This window comes from Oryctolagus cuniculus, chromosome 7 (assembly GCF_964237555.1).
Source record: "Oryctolagus cuniculus chromosome 7, mOryCun1.1, whole genome shotgun sequence".
NCBI classification, from domain to species: Eukaryota; Metazoa; Chordata; class Mammalia; order Lagomorpha; family Leporidae; genus Oryctolagus; species Oryctolagus cuniculus.
The window spans coordinates 9,728,865-9,747,724 of NC_091438.1; the positions used below are offsets into that span (position 1 = coordinate 9,728,865).

Consider the following 18,860-nt stretch of genomic DNA (forward strand, 5'->3'; position numbering starts at 1 on the left):
TTATAATTGTTTATACTTGCATTAAAATATTTTTATTTTTTCAATAGATCTTTGATGGTACACATTGCAGAAATTTATTTCAGAGCTTGGAGAAAGGCTTCAGGGAAAATACTGGAGGTATTTACATTTTATTAAATGGTAACACTTTACTGTATTAGACAAGTAGTTGAGGGAGGTTTAAAGCCAAAAATGAAAATCTACATGATTGAAATTGATAGTCTTGACTCATTTATGTGCTAAAGCACAGCCTCTGAGAACCATTGACTTGTGCGGTGAAGTAAGAGTTTGCTCCTCATCAAATATTGGTTCCATGTTGAAATGATGGTGGCTTGGATATATTGGGCTAAATAATATTTTAAGTAATTTTATGTGTTTTTTTTTCCTGTTTTATTTTTTAAGATTTACTTATTTGAAAGGCAGAACTACAGAGAAAGAAACAACAAGAGAAAGGTCTTCCATCCTCTGGTTCTCTCCCCTTATGACTACAACTGCTGGGGCTGGGCCAGGCCAAAGCCAGGGACCAGGACTTCCTCCAGGTCTCCCACGTGGGTGCAAGCACCTGGGCTGTCCTCCACTGTTTTCCTAGGTGCATTAGCAGGGAACTGGAATAAAAGTGGAGTGGCCGGGGCTGGCGCTGTGGTGCACTGGGTTAAGGCCCTGGCCTGAGGCGCTGGCATCCCATATGGGTGCTGATTCTAGTCCTGGCTGGTCCTCTTCCAATCCAGCTCTCTGCTATGGCCTGGGAAGGCAGTATAGGATGACCCAAGTCCTTGGGCCCCTGCACCCACTTGGGGGACCCGGAGGAAGCTCCTGGCTCCTGGTTCCTAGCTTCTGATCGGCATAGCTCCAGCCATTGTGGCCACCTGGGGAGTGAACCAGTGGATGGAAGACCTTTCTCTTTGTCTCTGCCTCTCTCTGTAGCTCTGTCTTTCAAATAAATAAAATACATCTTTAAAAAAAAAAAAAAAAGAAGTGGAGCAGCGGAGAATTGGATTTGTAGCTTGCATTCTGTTTTTGCTGGACATTGAGGTTATTATTTTGAACTAGTCTAACTTCTTTTTTTTTTAATATTTATTTATTTGAAAGACAGAGCCACAGAGAGGCAGAGGCAAAGAGAGGGAGAAGTCTTCCATCCCCTGGTTCACTCCCCAAATGGCCACAATGGCCAGAGCTGGGCTGAGCTGAAGCCAAGAGCTTCTGGGTCTCCCACGTACGTGTAGGGGCGTGGGTATAGGGGTCCAATGGCTTGGGGCCATCTTTTACTGCCTTCCCAGACCATAGCAGAGAGCTGGATTGTAAGTGGAGTAGCTGGGACTTGAACCGGTGCCCATATGGAATGCTGGCACTGCAGGCAGCAGCTTTACTCGCTGCACCACAGCGTTTGCTCCTGGGCTAACCTTTAATGACTGTTAAGTTTATGTTATGAACACATGGCTGAGTAGTTCACAATCCCAATTAAATGTTTAAAGACCCCTTTGGACAAAAGTCAAAGTACTTTTGTCAGTTATTCTTTATCTTTTCTAAAATGTGTTTTTTGTTCCAAGTTAGAAAGGGCCTTGGCAGAGCAGCTTTGATAATACTGGCTTTTGTCCTTTTGGAGCACAGTTATCCCCTGGTGGCAGCAGGGAGGCCACTGTGGACCGAGCCAGTGATTTTGGTGTTTGCCATTTATTTCTGTTCACCCTGCTCCTCTGTCCTACTTCAGACTGTTTGTGTGTGGAAAACACAGAATTAACGGATGGATTGTACTGGTGACAACTTTTAAAATAGTTTCACAATTATTAAGTTTTTGGGTATAAAGGCAAAACCAGGGCAATACATTATTAATTGTTTTATTATTGCATAAAACTTTTCCTTGTTTTTTGTAAATGATTAAGTACTTATCCTCATCTACATGAAAGAGTGACAGAGAGAGATCTAGCTATCATCCATCCGCTGGTTTACTCTGCAAATACCTGCAGCAGCCTAGAACTCCATCTGGGTTTCCCTTCTGGGTGTCAGGGGCCCAAGCACTTCAGCCATCATCTGTTGCCTTCCACTGTGCATGCCCAGGAAACTGGTTGGGAGCAGAGTAGTTGAGACCTGAGCTGGCACTCCGATACAAGTTGTAGGCTTTCCAACCAGCCATGCATTACAACAGCCCCATAAAACCAGTTCTTAGGAAAGAATAGTTGTCCTTTTTTTTTTTTTTTTTTTTAAGATTTACTTATTTATTTGAAAGGCAGAATTACAGAGAGACAGAGGCAGAGAGAGAGAGAGGTCATCCATCTGCTGGTTCACTCCCCAGTTGGCCACAAAAGCTAGAGCTGAGCTGATTGGAAGCCAGGAGCCAGGAGCTTCCTCCAGGTCCCCCATGCGGGTGCAGGAGCCCAAGGATGTGGGCCATCTGCTGCTGCTTTCCCAGGCCATAGCAGAGAGCTGGATAAGAAGTGGAGCAGCCGGGACTCGAACCAGCACCCATATGGGATGCCAGCACTGCAGGCGGCGGCTTTACCTGCTATGCCACAGCTCTGGCCCCAGAATATTTGTCCTTAAAGTGTTTTGTCCCCTTTTCTCCAGTAGTATTTTAAAAAATAGGGGTTTGTAATTAACCTATTTATTTGACTATTTGATACAAAATTAGCACTAACAGCTTCGCATTTCTCAGTCTCATCCCCTTCGCTTCCGCCCTTTTTAAGTTTTTAAAGCAGTTCCAAGTATGATATTTCATTTCTACATGCTACATATGTGTCCTAAAAAGTGTGGCTATGTAATTTCCTTACAATGTGTAAATTCATAGTAAGTCCTCTGTGATTTTTAAAGTAATCAGGGCATATTTTCCTTATGAAACAGAAGTACAGGTGCAGCCTCAGACCTTTGTTGTGCTCTGTGGCACTGCTTGTCATGTGGACTTTGGGGTGCACACACCAGGTTCTTTACGTTGTACTTCTTGTTTTAGGCCATTGAAAATGATTGCATCCAGGACTTCATGTTCCACGGGATCCACCTTCCGAGGAAGTCTCCAGTGCACTGCAAAGTACGAGAGGTGAGTGACACACTTTTAATCAGACTGATTGTTAACAAATTGTTTTTGAAATGATGTCTCATCTTTTTTGTCTTTAGATTATTGTTTTGTTCACATTTAAGAATGAGTGAAGCTTTCACATCAACAGAAGGATTTCTCAGAATCTTATATTGGGTGTCTAGCAGTTTATTTCTGCCACTGAAGTTTTAATGAGGAAAGCAAAATTATCTGCTATTGTTAATATAATCGCAACTTTGAGTACTTTTTTTTTTTTTTTTACAGGCAGAGTTGACAGTGAGAGGGAGAGACAGAGAGAAAGGTCTTCCTTTTGCCGTTGGTTCACCCTCCAATGGCCGCCGCGGCCGGCGTGCTGCGGCCAGCGCACAGCGCTGATCCGATGGCAGGAGCCAAGCACTTATCCTGGTCTCCCATGGGGTGCAGGGCCTAAGGACTTGGGCCATGCTCCACTGCAGTCCTTGGCCACAGCAGAGAGCTGGCCTGGAAGAGGGGCAACCGGGACAGAATCTGGCGCCCCGACCGGGACTAGAACCCAGTGTGCCGGCGCCACAATGCGAAGGATTAGCCTAGTGAGCCGTGGCACCAGCCTGAGTACCTTTTAATTTAGTCTTTTTACATAGAAATCTAGAATCATCACTTTCTAACTATTTTTTAGAGATCTCAGAAAATATTTGAAATTATTACTGTTTTTTAAAGATTTATTTATTTGAAAGGCAGCGTTATAGAGACAGAGGAAGGAAGAGAAGATGGGAGGGAGAGGGAGATGGATATTCTTTTGATTTGCTCTCTACATGGCTACAATGCTGAGGCTGGGCCAGGCCAATGCCAGGAGCCTGGAACTCCATCCAGGTCTCTCAAATGGCTGACAGAGACTGAAGCACTTGGTCATCTTTTTTTTTTTTAACTTTAAAAAAATAATTTAATTGAAAGGCAGAGTTAGAGAGACATGGAGAGCTTCCTTCTCCTGGTTTACTCCCCAAATGACTGCAATGGCCGGGCTAGGCCTACCCAAAGCCAGGAGCTTTTTCCAGGTCTCCCACTTGGGTGCAGGGGCCCAAGGAACTAACCCGGTTATCTTCCACTGCCTTCCCAGGCGTATTTGCAGGGAGCTGGATCAGAAGTAGAGCTGGCCCCCATATGAGATCCTGCATTGCAGGCAGTGGCTTACCCACTATGCCACAACGCCAGCCCCACTTGGGTCATCTTTTGGTGCTTTCCCAGCTCCATTAGCAGGGAGCTGGATTACAGGTGGAGCAGCCAGGACTTGGCTCGTGCTCATGGGCTGCTGACATTGCATGCAGTGACCTAACCCCCTGAGCCATAAAGCTTGCCCTGGGAATTATTTTTGTTACTGACTTTTATACATTAAATTTGTATTTTGGAAACAAAATGGAATAAATGTTTTGATATTTTCTCTTGATAAGATACTTTGTTTTTTAAAAAGTAGTCTCAGAATTGAGATACGAATTTTATCCTTATGTTGGTAAGTGTTCTGACTATATAAGGATTTGTCAACAGTGTCATTATTAGACTGACAGGTATTTGATTGATCATAATGATCCTGGCAGGAAGAATTGGCAAGTCTGGTCGGATGTACTTGCTTAAATTAACAGATGCGATTGCTCAGCATCCCAATCCATGGGAAGCCTTGTTTGCTTGCTGTTAGTTCTGGCAAACATGTCAAGGAGCTAATTGAAGAAAGACTGTATCTTTACATTTATGTATGGTGGAATTATTATTTGTAGGATGTAAATACACATATACTAACTATATTCGTTTTGGGTAAGAAGACTTTTGTTTTTAAATATTACGGATGACTTAATTTAAGTTACCCAACAGTGAAGAACCTGGAGGTTTATTTATACCAGTGAGTTTTCCAAGGGGCTTAAGAATTACGATTTCAGGGCCAGAGTTGTAGCACAGCAGATTAAGCAGCTTCCGGTAATGCCAGCATCCCATATGAGTATCGGTGTGGGTTCTGGCTGTCACACTTCTGACCCAGCTTCCTGCAGTGCATCTGGGCAAGCAGTGGAAGATGGCCTGAGTTCTTGGCTTCTTGCCACCGAAAAGGGAAACCTAGGTGAAGCTCCTGGCCCCGAGCTTCTGCCAGACCCAGCCTTGGCTTTTGCGGCCGTTTGGGGAGTGAACCAGCAGATGGAGGATCGGTCTGTCTCTCTGTCTCTTTCTCTCTAACTTTGCCTTTCAAATAAATAAATAGATAAATAAATAAATCTTTTTTAAAAATGTGATTTCACCCTCCCTCCTACAAAGGCGTGTCTGTGACTCCCTGTGTTTGGACATGTAAGAATTGGAGGCAAAGAAATGTGGACTTGGGGAAGTTCTGGGACCAGCTTGTTCCGTGCAGGCTCAGGATCAACCATCCCACAGAGAGAAAATTGTGATCTTATGTATTTAGTATCGATATGTTCTTTGACTCATTGAGTCCTCCCTCACCCACCAACGATCCCGGTGTGGCTTTGTTAAATTGTAGGGCAGTGGGGTCATTGTTTCACATACATGATTTGGTGTTTCAAATTCTGTTTAGCAATGAAGAATGGGTCATGTAAACTCCCCAGAAATTGTGGCATACTCACTTAACCCTTGGTACCAAAGGACTGTGTGTGTGTGTGTGTGTGTGTGTGTAGAAGCTGTGGCGCAGCAGGTTAATGCCTGCTGAAGCGCCGGCCTCCCATATGGGCGCTGGTTCAAGACCCGGCTGCTCCACTTCCTATCCAGCTCTCTGCTGTGGCCCAGGAAAGCAGTAGAAGATGGTCCAAGTCCTTGGGCTCCTGTACCCATGTGGGAGATCCGGAAGAAGCTCCTGGCTCCTGGCTTTGGATTGGCACAGCTCTGGCCGTTGCGGCCAACTTGAGAGTGAACCAATGGATGGAAGATCTCTCTCTCTGCCTCTCCTCTCTCTCTGTAACTCTGACTTTCAAATAAATAAAATAAATCTTTAAAAGGTACTTCACGTACTTTAGCTATCATGTGCCACTTCCCAGGTTGTGCATCAGCTGGAAGCTGGATTGGAAGTGGAGCCAGGACTCTATCCCAGACATCCAGTTTGATGTGTGATGTCACAAATGCCTTTTTTTTTTTTTTTTTTTGACAGGCAGAGTGGACAGTGAGAGAGAGAGAGACAGAGAGAAAGGTCTTCCTTTTGCCGTTGGTTCACCCTCCAATGGCCGCCGCGGCCGGCGCGCTGCAGCCGGTGCACCACGCTAATCCGATGGCAGGAGCCAGGTGCTTCTCCTGGTCTCCCATGCGGGTGCAGGGCCCAAGCACTTGGGCCATCCTCCACTGCCTTCCCGGGCCACAGCAGAGAGCTGGCCTGGAAGAGGGGCAACCGGGACAGAATCCGGCGCCCCGACCGGGACTAGAACCCGGTGTGCCGGCGCCGCAAGGCGGAGGATTAGCCTAGTGAGCCGTGGCGCCGACACAAATGCCATTTTAACCTATTGTGCCACAGCAACCACCTGTTTTCTGATTATTATTAAGTTTTGGGAGGAACTTGACACCTCAGTTAAATTTCTGGTGTGAATCGTCACTAAATAGTGTTCTATTTATTACAGAATATATAGAATAGCAGAGAGCTGTGTGTGTGTGATAATAAACCTTGGGTTTAATAAGAGCCTTTTAGAATGAGCTGCAGGGACCACTTGGATAAACTCTTCTTTATGATCTTGAAAATGATAGTGCTTCTATTTTACTTTGAAGGGTAGAGGTTTAAACGACTATTTTTGAGATTATGTGGCTATTTTAGAATAGTAGACACTGGAGCCCAAACCATCTTATTAAACCAAAGATCTGGCCTTTATTTCAGCCATAGATTTCTTTGTGTGATTCGCTGTCTGTTGCTGTCCTGTATCCATTGTAGTTGTTCTTGTGAGGATGTCATGAGTGTGGCTGCCAGATAGCAGCCTTGCCCTGAGAAATAAGCTGTTAAATTTCTGTCAGGGGATGGCCGGCGCCGCGGCTCACTAGGCTAATGCTCCGCCTAGCGGCGCCGGCACACCAGGTTCTAGTCCCGGTCGGGGCACCGGATTCTGTCCCGGTTGCCCCTCTTCCAGGCCAGCTCTCTGCTGTGGCCCGGGAGTGCAGTGGAGGATGGCCCAGGTGCTTGGGCCCTGCACCCCATGGGAGACCAGGAAAAGCACCTGGCTCCTGGCTCCTGCCATCGGATCAGCGCGGTGCGCCAGCCACAGCGCGCCGGCCGCGGCGGCCATTGGAGGGTGAACCAACGGCAAAGGAAGACCTTTCTCTCTGTCTCTCTCTCTCACTGTCCACTCTGCCTGTCAAAAAAAAAAAAAAAAAAAAAAAATTTTCTGTCAGGGGAAAGTGTTGCTGTTCCCCATTACTACATAACATTTGAAATTCCAAATAAATCTTGTAGGTCTTTTTAAATGCATTTTTTAAAAATATTGATTTACTTCTTTGAAAGTGAGAGTTAACAGAGAGAGGGGGAGAGACAGAGGTCATCTATCTGCTGGTTCACTCCCTAGATGTCTGCAATGGCCAGGGCTAGGTCATGCCAAAGCCAAGAGCCAAGAGCGTCTTCCAGGCCTCTCACATTGGTGCAGGGGCTGAAACACTGGGGCCATCTTCCCCTGATTTTTCCAGGCTGTTAGCAAGGAGCTGGATCAGAAGTGGAGCAGTGGTCCATGACTAACACCTATATGGGATACCAGTGTTGCGGGTGGCAGCTTTACCTACTGTGCCTCCACGTTGACTATGTGGTTTTTGTTGGCTTGTTTGTAAGATTATGTATCATGGCTTTTTTCTTTCTTTTTCTGGCCCTCAGGTGCTGAGTTACTTCCACCATCAAAAGAAGGTTCGACAGGGAGTGGAAGAGATGCTGTATAGATTATATAAACCCATCCTATGGAGAGGATTAAAGGTACACATTTTAAAGAGCTTATCCATGTGTAGAATGTACTGATTATGCTTTGGAGTTTAGCATGCTGTAGTTCAAAATTGTAATAAAGCTGTAAAAAATGAGACTGCATGCTGTGAGATTTTGGAACAAATGTGTTTTTTTGTTTTGTTTTGTTTTGCTTTTTTTTTTTTTGCTTTTGTTTTTATTAAAAGCATTCTTGGGATCCATTTAACTGGAAGCCTGAATTATTTTGGTGCTAATTAGTGCACAGTTTTGAAGTTACCCGTTGGGGAAGGAGATCAGTGGCAGACTCTTAAATGAATTGTGATAATAAGGGTTCTGCAAAGCTGGGCGCAGCCATCCAGTCTTCATCTCTTCAGTAGAAGGGAGGCAGATATACACGCTTCATGTGTGTCAAGTGTCCTAGTGAATACACAAGTCTCTCTCTCTCTCTTTTTTAAAGATTTATTTTATTTATTTGAAAGACAGAGTTACAGAGAGGCAGAGAGAGAGAAAGGTCTTCCATTTGGTGGTTCATTCCCCAGATGGCCACAATGGTCAGAGCTTTGCCAGTCTGATGCCAGGAGCCAGGAGCTTTTTCCAGGTCTCCCACATTGGTGCAGGGGCCCAAGTAGTTGGGCCATCCTCTACTCATACTCTCCCAGGCCATAGTAGAGAGCTGGATGGGAAGTGGAGCAGCTGGGACTCGAACCAGCGCCCATATGGGATGCCAGCACTGCAGGCGGTGGCTTTACCCACTACCCCATAGCGCTGGCCCCCGCACACGTCTCTAACACAGACAACTTTGATGTCACCAGGACATGATGGTGACCACTTCCTAATGACACAGCAAGATGCTGAAGAGAGGAAGGTGATTTTTTTTTTAATATCTGCTGACATTGCACTGTTCAGCTTAATTTAAGGAAGGTCTTACAAAAAGGTAATTAAAATGTTATAATGGCCTTTAATTTGTAAATCTGTATTGAGATTAAATAGAGGTGTTATTTGGTCACACTCTTTCTAAGCCTGATATCTTACCTGTCTGGGATTGTGAAGTACTCCTGCTATTCTTTTATTATTACAGGCCAGAAACTCTGAAGTTCGATCAAATGCTGCATTGCTGTTTGTTGAAGCGTTTCCTATTAGAGATCCAAACTTTCATGCTATTGAAATGGACAGTGAAATTCAGAAGCAATTTGAAGAGCTCTATGTATGTATTCATGTGGTCAAGCTTCTTATGGACTTTGGCTCTTTCCAGGCTGGGTCACTTAAAGCTTTGAATAATATTTTATAATATTATAATAATATGTAAATTTAAAATGAGTAGCAAGTACTTAGCTCAGTCTCTATTGCTAACATGTAATGGCAACATTACACATAAGTGATGTGGTAAGTCTAATATAATATTAGGAATATGTAGATGAATTCTGCGTATTATGTACTTGAAATGCAACTGAGTTTTTAGAGGTGAGTTAGACAAATTACAGTTAGGGATGTAGGGTGTGAATTCTTTGTGGAAATGTAGGTTTTGTCTTTGTTGCTCCCTATTGGGTGTGTGAGGATTTGGGCTAAATAGTGAATAGTGACTTGATTTCTCTTCTGATGTTTATATTTTTATTCCATTAAATCCTTCAAGTTGATGTAAGTTGAAGTCTAATTCTGAGAATCTTAATAGTTGGTAGAAATATTATCTGCATAAATATATTTGCAAGGTTGGAAGGTTAATAGATTTTGCTCATTAACCATTCTTCAGTGGATAACATGTACATGCTAGTAAGTTTAAGAGCAGAACCAGTTAAGAAGTTTTTTACAATAAAAAATGCATATAGGAATGACAAATTCTTTTTTTTTTTTTTTTAAGATTTATTTATTTGTTTGAAAGTCAGAGTTACACAGAGAGAGTAGAGGCAGAGAGAGAGAGAGAGAGAGGTCTTCCATCCAATGGTTCACTCCCCAGTTGGCTGCAACGGCTGGAGCTGTGCTGATCTGGAGCCAGGAGCCAGGAGCTTCTTCCAGGTCTCCCATGTGGATGCGGGGACCTAAGGACTTGGGCCATTTTCTGTGTTCCCAGGTCTTAGCAGAGAGCTGGACTGGAAGTGGAGCAGCCGAGCAGCCGAGACTTGAACCGGCACCCATAGGATGCCGGCCACAGGCAGGTCTAGGATTAACCTACCGTGCCAAAGTGCCGTGCACCCCCTCCCTTTTTTTTTTTAGATTGATTTATTTCAAAGGGTAAGAGAGAGAGATCTTCCATCCATTGGTTCACACACCCAAATTGCTGCAATGGCCTGGGGCTGGGCAGATTCAAGCCAGGAACCTGAAACTCCATCTGGGTCTCCCAGATGGGCGGCTGGGGCCCAGACACTCCAGCCATCTGCTGCTGCTTTCCCAGGTGCATTGGCAAGGAGTTGAATTGGAAGTGGAGCATCTGGGACTGCAACTGGTGCTCTTATGGGATGCTGGTATTACGGGCAACATCTTAGCTAACTTTCTATACCACAACACTGATCGTATACTTGGAGTTTTTTTATTCTGGGCTCTCTGTATTGTGACATTTGAGAATTCAAGCAGGTGGACCACAAAGGCTGTGTCTGATATGAATGCTTGCTGTAGCCAGCTAAACCTCTGCATGTCCCAGCGATTGACGGAGCTGGTACATCAAGTCTAGTATCACTGAAGTTCTGTACATAGCATGTGGCACTAAGGCTGTTCGTATATCTGGGCTGTTATTTTAAAATACTGCTTTAAAAATGGTAAATCATCTGAAATCACGGAATCTGTATGTGATCAGTATTTCTGTAACTTTAAGTCTTAGTAAATTGTGAAACCTCGAAGTGCTAATAAAGTTTTTTCCTCCTCCTACTTATAGAGCCTTTTAGAAGATCCTTATCCGATGGTCCGTTCCACAGGAATCCTTGGAGTTTGTAAAATAGCTTCCAAATATTGGGAAATGATGCCCCCAACTATTCTTATTGATCTCCTGAAGAAAGTAACTGGGGAACTGGCATTTGATGCAAGCTCTGCTGATGTCCGTTGTTCTGTCTTTAAGGTAAGCTTAAACAATTTTTTTATTTGTTAAGAGATAATGCAGGAAATCGGCTACCTTCCACGGATTGATTCACAAACCCTGCAACAGCAGGAATGGGAGCCAGGAACTGCAGCAAAAGGAGCTTGAAACGCAATCCAGGTGTCCCGTGTGGGTGGCAGTGACCCAGTGATTTCAGTTGTGACCGATGCCTCCCAGGGTCTGCGTTGACAAGAAGCCGGAATCAGGAGCTGGAGCTGGGTGTTGAACTCAGGCACTCTGATGGGAGAGGTAGACATCTCAACCCACTTGGCTAATCACCACTGTACATTTTAAAATTATCCAGCAATATTTGTTTATTATAGAATGTTAGAAAATACAGATGGAAAACATATAAAAAACCCTTGTAATCCTACCCCATGGAGATAATACTGTGTGTATTTTTGTTGTCTATACAACGTCAAGTGTTTAAAAACCAAATTAACAATGTTTTCTACAAAAACAACTATTGGAAATAATACTGTTTTTTTTCCAGAGGCATTTTGAATGCTTTGTGAAGAACCTGTATATAGACCATATTTGGATTAACTAAAATGATGTTTTTATACTCATACCCATCAGTAACATCAGTAGTGCCTTGAACTTTGCAGAAAAATTTTCACACTTTATTTTCTTAGTCACCTGAACCAAGTAGTTCTAGATTCAATGAAACTGAAATGAAAGGTGGGTGGTTGTGGCTGACCCGGGGAAGTGATGACTGAGGCTACAATGACAAATGCCCTCTGGAGTTGGGTTTGGAGGATCTGTAAGGATCTCAGGCCAATTCACAGAATCTCTGGGGGCCATCAGATTAGCTAAGAAATGATCTTACTTTGCTACCCTTAGACTCAGTTATGTAGAACTTCTGACCCTTGTGAGCACAAAGCCATCGGATTTCTCTTCCCTCAGATGGAACACAGACATTTTTCAGAGAAGATTTTTGTCCTCTTGTCCTTTTGTTATCTCTTCTCTTCCCACCTTCTCTAGAACCTGTGTGCTGGTTACTTTCTGTATTTCCAGTGCGTGCTCCACATCTCTCTGTCAGCAGCATCCTTACTGCAGCATGCTCACCCTTCCCGGTAACATTCTCAAATCTCCACCTGAATACAAGCCAGCATGTTCCCTTGACGTCATATCGAGGTGTAGGCACCACCCTGCTTAACCTCTTTCGAAGGTCATCTGTGCTTTGTTGGGTAACCATCCATTTAGGGTTAGGCCTCTTTGCTGTAATTGTTGGTAGAGGCCTTTTTATTGTCAGAAGAGTCTCAAGTTTGTGTTAAATTATATGGTAACCTCAATGTTCTATCTCCCATGTTTTTTGCTTATTCCCTAATCCAGTATAAAGTGCCTTTCAGCTCCATGACCCAGTGCAGCATTTCTAGCCAAGGTTAATTTCACAAGACCGTTTCACTGTTCTTTTTGATCGATGAGCTGAATTTGACCCCTAGACTAGTTTCTTGTGCTTCTGAACATTGTTGTAGACCATCATTTGCCCCTTCTTCTCTTCTTGTCCCTTCTAGTTCTTCTTCTTCTTTCTTCCTGCTCTTCTTCCTTCGTGTGTGTGTGTGTGTGTGAGAGAGAGAGACGGATTTCTTCTTATGCTTTCAATGTTGGTCAAGGGCAGAGTTCTGAGAGGTCCACCTGCTTCTTGCACTGTTAGGCTCCCTCTGGGACATCTGATTCCCATCCTTTGCTCCAGCTGCAGCCTGTATGTAGTGGATCTCAGTTTATAGAAAATGTCTGCTTGACAGTTCTGCTTGAATAATCAGCCTGTTAGCTCAGAGATGGAGATTATTTTGCAGAATATGGATTAGGAAGCTACTCCTGGGGTGTATACTCATGGAAGGGAGAGAAGAAGTTAAGCAGTGACCGCCTATGAAGACCTCAGGTACAGCCTCAGGCAGCTCTTGGAGCTGGCAGAACCTCATATCACATGCTGATCTGCCCTGTGCTCTGACTGCTTGGAAGGAGGCCGTCCCTGCGTGTGCGCTGACAGTTGAGGGGCATTTCTTGTAGCAGATGGCTGAGGGGGAGGGAGGAGTGGACATTTTATTCCTGATGAGAGTCCTTGGGGACGCGTCTCAGTAACTCTCCCAATCTCTAGACCTGAATTTCTTGCCTACTGTTCTAACCGACTGCTTCCCGAGAAGATTGTTTTCTCTTTCCCCATCATCCCTTCTCTCTCTTGGAATGGTAAAGTTGAGCATTCCTAATCCAAAAATTGGAAATCCAAAATGCTCCAAAATTGGCAACTTTTTGAGCAGCAGCATGACACCACAAGTGGGAAATGCCACGGCTGACTACATGTGATACATTGCAGTCAAAGCATAGGCACAATAAAAATATGGCACAAAACTACCTTTAGGTATGTGTATAAGGTATATTTGAAACATAGATAAGTTTTATGTTTAGCCTTGAGACTCTTCCTCAAGATTTTTTATTATGTACATGCGAATATTTCAAAATCCAAAGAAGTTCAAAGTGTGAAGCACTTCTGGTCCTAAGCATTTTGGATGAGGGATGTTCAGCCTGTAGTACCATCTACTAGATTGCTTACCTGAGAGCTGTTCCTCTTTCTCACACCCTGGTGTCCTTTGAGGTTCAGCTTCTTCCTGCTGCTCTAATTGCAGCAGCTGTATCTCCCCAGCCCAGTCTCCTTCCGTGTTGTCCTTCCAGCTGCAGTCTGAGGACCCCTCGCAGAGTCACACCGAAATGTCCCTGCCTGATGGCTCACCTGTGAGGCAGATCCGTGTGTTGTAGAGAGGAAGGAGAGTGAGCAGAGAGTCTACAAAGCAAGTTGGGAGAGCACTTGGCTGCAGCAGAGGGCAGGGTGGGGATAGGGCCGAGCTGCAGAATGCTGTGGCCTGAACAAGTGCAGCAGAGACCTGGAGACTGCCTGTGTGGGCAGATGAGTCTGCCTTGGGCACAGCATGTCATGATATGAACTGTATGTATTTGGAATTCCTGTAGATCCTCTTAAAATGAGACTCTGCAAAAACATCCTTTCTCCTAACACTAGGAGAGAAAGCTGTAGAGTTGAAAGCGTGCAGGAGCTAATCTGTAGTTTTAATTTGGTGCCTCATCTGAGTCTGAGCATCTTACCTAGCCTCTTGTCCCGAGAAGGGTCCTTGCCCTTCTCTGAGCACCAGAGGGGTTCAGTTGTGGGTGTACTAGTTAAAACAATGTGATTATCAAGCAGGAAATACAGAGAGTTTAAGGACTCTCTCTTTTTTTTTTTTTTTTTTTTTTTTGACAGGCAGAGTGGACAGTGAGAGAGAGAGACAGAGAGAAAGGTCTTCCTTTTTGCCATTGGTTCACCCTCCAATGGTCGCCGCGGCCGGCGCACCGCGCTGATCTGAAGCCAGGAGCCAGGTGCTTATCCTGGTCTCCCATGGGGTGCAGGGCCCAAGCACTTGGGCCATCCTCCACTGCACTCCCTGGTCACAGCAGAGAGCTGGCCTGGAAGAGGGACAACCGGGACAGAATCTGGCGCCCCGACCGGGACTAGAACCCAGTGTGCCGGCGCCGTAGGCGGAGGATTAGCCTAGTGAGCCGCGGCGCTGGCCTAGTTTATGGACTCTTTAAAATGAATGAATTCTTGTATTCCAGCTTATGCTCTTGTCTATAGAAAGTACTCTGTTTCTTTTTTTTCTGGAAAGGAAACTTGCAGAGAGAGGATAAAGCAGAGAGGGAGGAAGGGTGAGGTCAATCTTCCGTCGGCTGGTTTATTCCCTAGATGGCCCTTGAAGCCAGGTCTGGGTCAGCCTTGAACTTATCTGGGTCTCCCCTATGGGTGGCAGGTGCCCAAGCACTTGGGCCCTCTTCAGCTGCTTTCCCAGGTGCATTAGCAGGGCGCTGGATTGGAAGCAGAGCAGCCAGAACTCAAACTGGCACTCTGATGGGATATCAGCATTGCAAGTGGCAGCTTAACCTGCTGTACCGCAGTGCTGTCTCCCTCTGCTTGTTTTGACTCAAAAACCCTTGCATTTTAGCAAGTAGCTTTGAAAATTTGTTTCATAACTGCTTTAATCTTGTTTGAACAAAATAGTGGTTGGGCTGATTATCAGTTGTTGAGACTATATGCACTAAAAGTATACTTTTCATAGGAAACATTTAAAAAGATAAACATACCTATTTTCCTTAGGTATGTTTATTTAATTAGTAGTTTTGGTAGATATGAAGCTGAATGTTTTCTTAAGTTCTCTCTTACTTGAACTTTTTGTTGATATGCTGATTTTGAACCGTTTGTCTTTCTCTTTTGTTGCAGTGCCTGCCAATAATTTTGGATAATAAACTAAGTCACCCATTATTAGAACAGCTTTTGCCACCACTCAAATACTGTCTGCACGACAATTCAGAGAAAGTAAGAGTGGCTTTTGTGGATATGCTTCTGAAAATCAAAGCTGTGAGGGCTGCTAAGGTAGGTAACGGAGGTTATTATATTTAATGTATGAAGTAGATACATCTGTTTTCATCAAACAGAAAGACAAAGAGTTTTAATTCCAAGAGTATTGGTAATCACATTTTAAACAAATTGCTAACATATTTGACCAATTGTATGATAAATTTTTGTTTTATGTTTTTCATTGAAGTTCTAGAAATACCAATGTATGTTTTGCTTTTGAAAGACCTTAATGTAAATTTTTATATTTTTACCCAGTGTGACATTTTTTTTAAAGATTGATTTATTTGAAAAACATAGAGTGGGAGGAAGAGACAGAGAGAGAGAGAGAGAGCTGGTTCACTCTTCAAATGGCTGCAGTGGCTGGGGCTGCTGGGCCAGACTGAAGCCAGGAGCTTGTTTTAAATGTCCCATGGGGGTGCTATCCTTCGCTGCTTTCCCAGGCACATTAGCAGGGAGCTGGATTGGAAATGGAGCAGCTGGGTCTCAAACTGTTGCCTGTATTGCGTGCTGGCATCACAGGTGGTAGCCTTACCCACCATGCCACAACACTGGCCCCAGTGTGATTTTTTTAGTTGAAATATTTGATGTAATTTTTAAAAAGATTTATTTATTTGAAAGTCAGAGTTACACAGTCCACGCAAGTTTTAGAAACGAGCTGATATGTCATCAGTGTGGGATCAGCTACAGGCTTGTGTGTTCAGACAAGAAGTGATGCTGTGGGGCTGTTAAAGGTGTAGAGAGAAATTGCTGTGGGATGTACATGGAAATATTTCTTAAGATGCAGAAGTATAACAGTGAAGTGTAGAAATGTTTTTAGTGTGCTACCAGCTATATAAAATGGGGAACTTACTTACTTATATATATATGTATTTGTTCAGATATGATTAAATAACATACTGTAAGAGGAAAACAAGAAACTAGTGATCATTGCATCATGTGGGTTGGGTTGGATTTCCAAGGGCAGGGATAACAGGGAGACTTACCTAATGTGATGTATATTGCTTTTTGCCTTTTGAAAATTTTTTTTAAGATTTATTTTATTTGAAAGGCAGAGCTATGGAGGAGGGGGTGGGGGAGAGGTCTTCCATCTGCTGGTTCACTCCCAAATGGCCACAATGGTTGGTCATTGGTTCTGAAAAGCTTTGTGTGGGCATACAAGCTAAGATTGGCCCAGATACGGAGAGCCAGGCCAATGAGAGCTGACTGCAGGCGCGTTGTCCACAAGGAAGGAGCAGCCTGGGCAGTGTGACTAGACTGTCACACCCTAGTCATGCACACATTGTAGTGGACATGCTGGCCAGGCTGAAGGTTTCCTGCCTGTAGAATATGTAGAATGAATGAGGGTTACGGTTCTTTTTGTTGTCAGCCATAGTAGGTCTGGGCCAATATGCTGAGTTTAGTGGGCCAAGCTATATCTCTCCTTCAATTTGTCTGTGTCAGTGTGTGCCTATGAACTTCTCAGATGGGCTCTTTTATGATGTTGAAAGACAGCACTGTAGAGCATTTCCAAGCCATGTATTCTTGTGCTTAATCGTGCTAAGCCTCAGTTTCTTTATAAAGTAAGGACATCTATGTTTAGGATTGTTGTGAAATCACAATAAATAGTGACAGAGGTACTTGTTCAATGCCTGGAGTTACTGGCAGTATTGGCACCTTAGGGCTGCTTGTGAGTTCAGAGTTAAAAATAACCTGTTAGGAATCATGCACGAGGCCAAGGGGTGTCTGTGTGTTAGGAGAGGCAGAAAGGGAACTGGTTGGGGAGAGGAAAAAGATGTAAGGATGCTAAGATGGTTAGAAGGAGTCTTGGTGTGTATCTTGCTCTTATTTTTTTATTGGCACCTGGAAGGAACCAGATCTAACTCATGCGTAAGAGTCTCTGGAGCCATCATTTTCAAGCCTCTTTCAGTCATGTTTGGGGCATTGGTTGGCAGAACAGTCCCATCTGCTAAAGCTGGAGGCTGTTGCTGCAGTCTCTTTCCTGTGCTACTTGGAGCCTTAGACAGCAGCTACTCTCTCCTTACTAGGGCCGCGTCATCGTGGGATTGGGGTTAGTTACTGTCTTCAAACCCTTTAACTTTTTCCGAAATGCAAGAAGTGTCTTGTGGAAGCATCCCTGGAACACTGCGCCCTCACCTTTACCTCCACTGTTCTTACAACAGATGTAGACAGGGAAAGGGAGGGCAACCCAGGATACAGACGCAGATGGAGCTTCTCTAGGTGTGGTTGTTTTGAGGGTTGGGATGGCATCGGAATGTTTGACTGCTAATGAGAAGCATCGCACTGAATACAGCTGAAAGAGAAAGTGCTCCTTAGCACAGGTCCTGAGAGTAGGCCAGGTCCAAGGCACTGCTTACATCTAGGTACTGGAGGACCTTGGAGGAGAGTGAGGCAGGGTTTGTCATTCTGCCTTTGGAATCTAGAGTCTGTTATTCTGCTTTATTATACTGTTTCTTGTCTTGACCAGAATGTTGGTGTTTTCTGTAGGCAACTTTGAGAGCTTTTGAGTGGAGAAACAATTTGTTAAGTTCTGATCTTGGCAGGCTGTCGGTAGTGGCATGTGAGGTGGGGTGGCAGGAGGCAGAGACCTAGCTGTGAGGATCTGACCCCCCAGGCACCTGGTGCAGGAGAGGTGGGGACGGACAGGCAGCCCTGGGTGTTCAGGACTAATTCCCATACCTCTAAAACAGGAGATGTGGTTTGTCCATGTCACAACTGTTAGCTACTTATTTACTTTCACTTTAGCAGGCCAGCAGTTATGGTGTTTGGTAAGCATAATTAGTATTTGAGAATTTGCTATATATGAATAATAGTATTAAATAATTTTGACAAACCCTGTGGTTTTATACCTGAGTACCTTACACATTGGTACTTTTTAAAATGTAACTTTGTTCTCATTTCTCTGCAGAAAAATCACAGAATCTGGTATGTTATTAAAAATGATTCTTTTAAATATAAAAATTAGTTCCTTTTGGGTTGTGTTCTGGACACCTTGCGAAAGCTGTCCTCAGGATTATAGGAACAGTTGATCATTTCCTTCTGCATGTGTGCTTTATATGCAGTTTTGGAAAATATGCCCCATGGAGCATATTTTGGTTCGTCTGGAAAATGATTCTCGACCTGTGTCTCGACGCCTGGTGAGCCTCATCTTTAATTCTTTCCTGCCTGTGAACCAGCCAGAGGAGGTCTGGTGTGAGCGTTGTGTCACTCTGATCCAGATGAATCATGCAGCTGCCAGAAGGTTCTACCAGTATGCACACGAGCACACCGCCTGCACTAACATAGGTGTGGACCACTGCTGCTTCTCAGTTCTTACGTTGTTTCTCCCCTAAGTGTAAGGCCGTTACACACAGTCAGTGTTTGTCAGTTTACTGGGCTTGGTGCTTTAACACATTTCTTAATGGTTTCTCCTAAAGTAATACTTTTAACTATTTGGGATTATAATTTTACTATTAGAAAAGTTGATTTTACCAAAGAAACATGTAAATTAATTATT

The 18,860-nt window shown here is 44.1% G+C and overlaps 1 protein-coding gene and 1 non-coding gene across 5 annotated transcripts in view; both read left to right on the forward strand.

Moving 5' to 3' along the window:
- The window catches only part of NCAPG2 (non-SMC condensin II complex subunit G2), a 71,093-nt gene that overhangs the window by 18,654 nt on the left and 33,579 nt on the right, over positions 1–18,860 (forward strand). For all 4 annotated transcript variants that reach the window (XR_007923740.2, XM_051857033.2, XM_051857035.2 and 1 more), the window contains 7 exons: positions 48–117; positions 2,939–3,025; positions 7,824–7,919; positions 8,983–9,108; positions 10,768–10,947; positions 15,230–15,382; positions 18,427–18,649. Coding sequence is in view for 3 of the 4 variants with exons in the window: in XM_051857033.2 (XP_051712993.2) it covers positions 48–117; positions 2,939–3,025; positions 7,824–7,919; positions 8,983–9,108; positions 10,768–10,947; positions 15,230–15,382; positions 18,427–18,649 (935 nt within the window). In the remaining variant the exon portion in view is untranslated. The remainder of the gene's footprint in view (positions 1–47; positions 118–2,938; positions 3,026–7,823; positions 7,920–8,982; positions 9,109–10,767; positions 10,948–15,229; positions 15,383–18,426; positions 18,650–18,860) is intronic.
- On the forward strand, positions 5,281–5,412 carry LOC127493855 (small nucleolar RNA SNORA38). Its single transcript, XR_007924393.2, has one exon. It is a non-coding gene; the product is annotated as a small nucleolar RNA SNORA38 (small nucleolar RNA).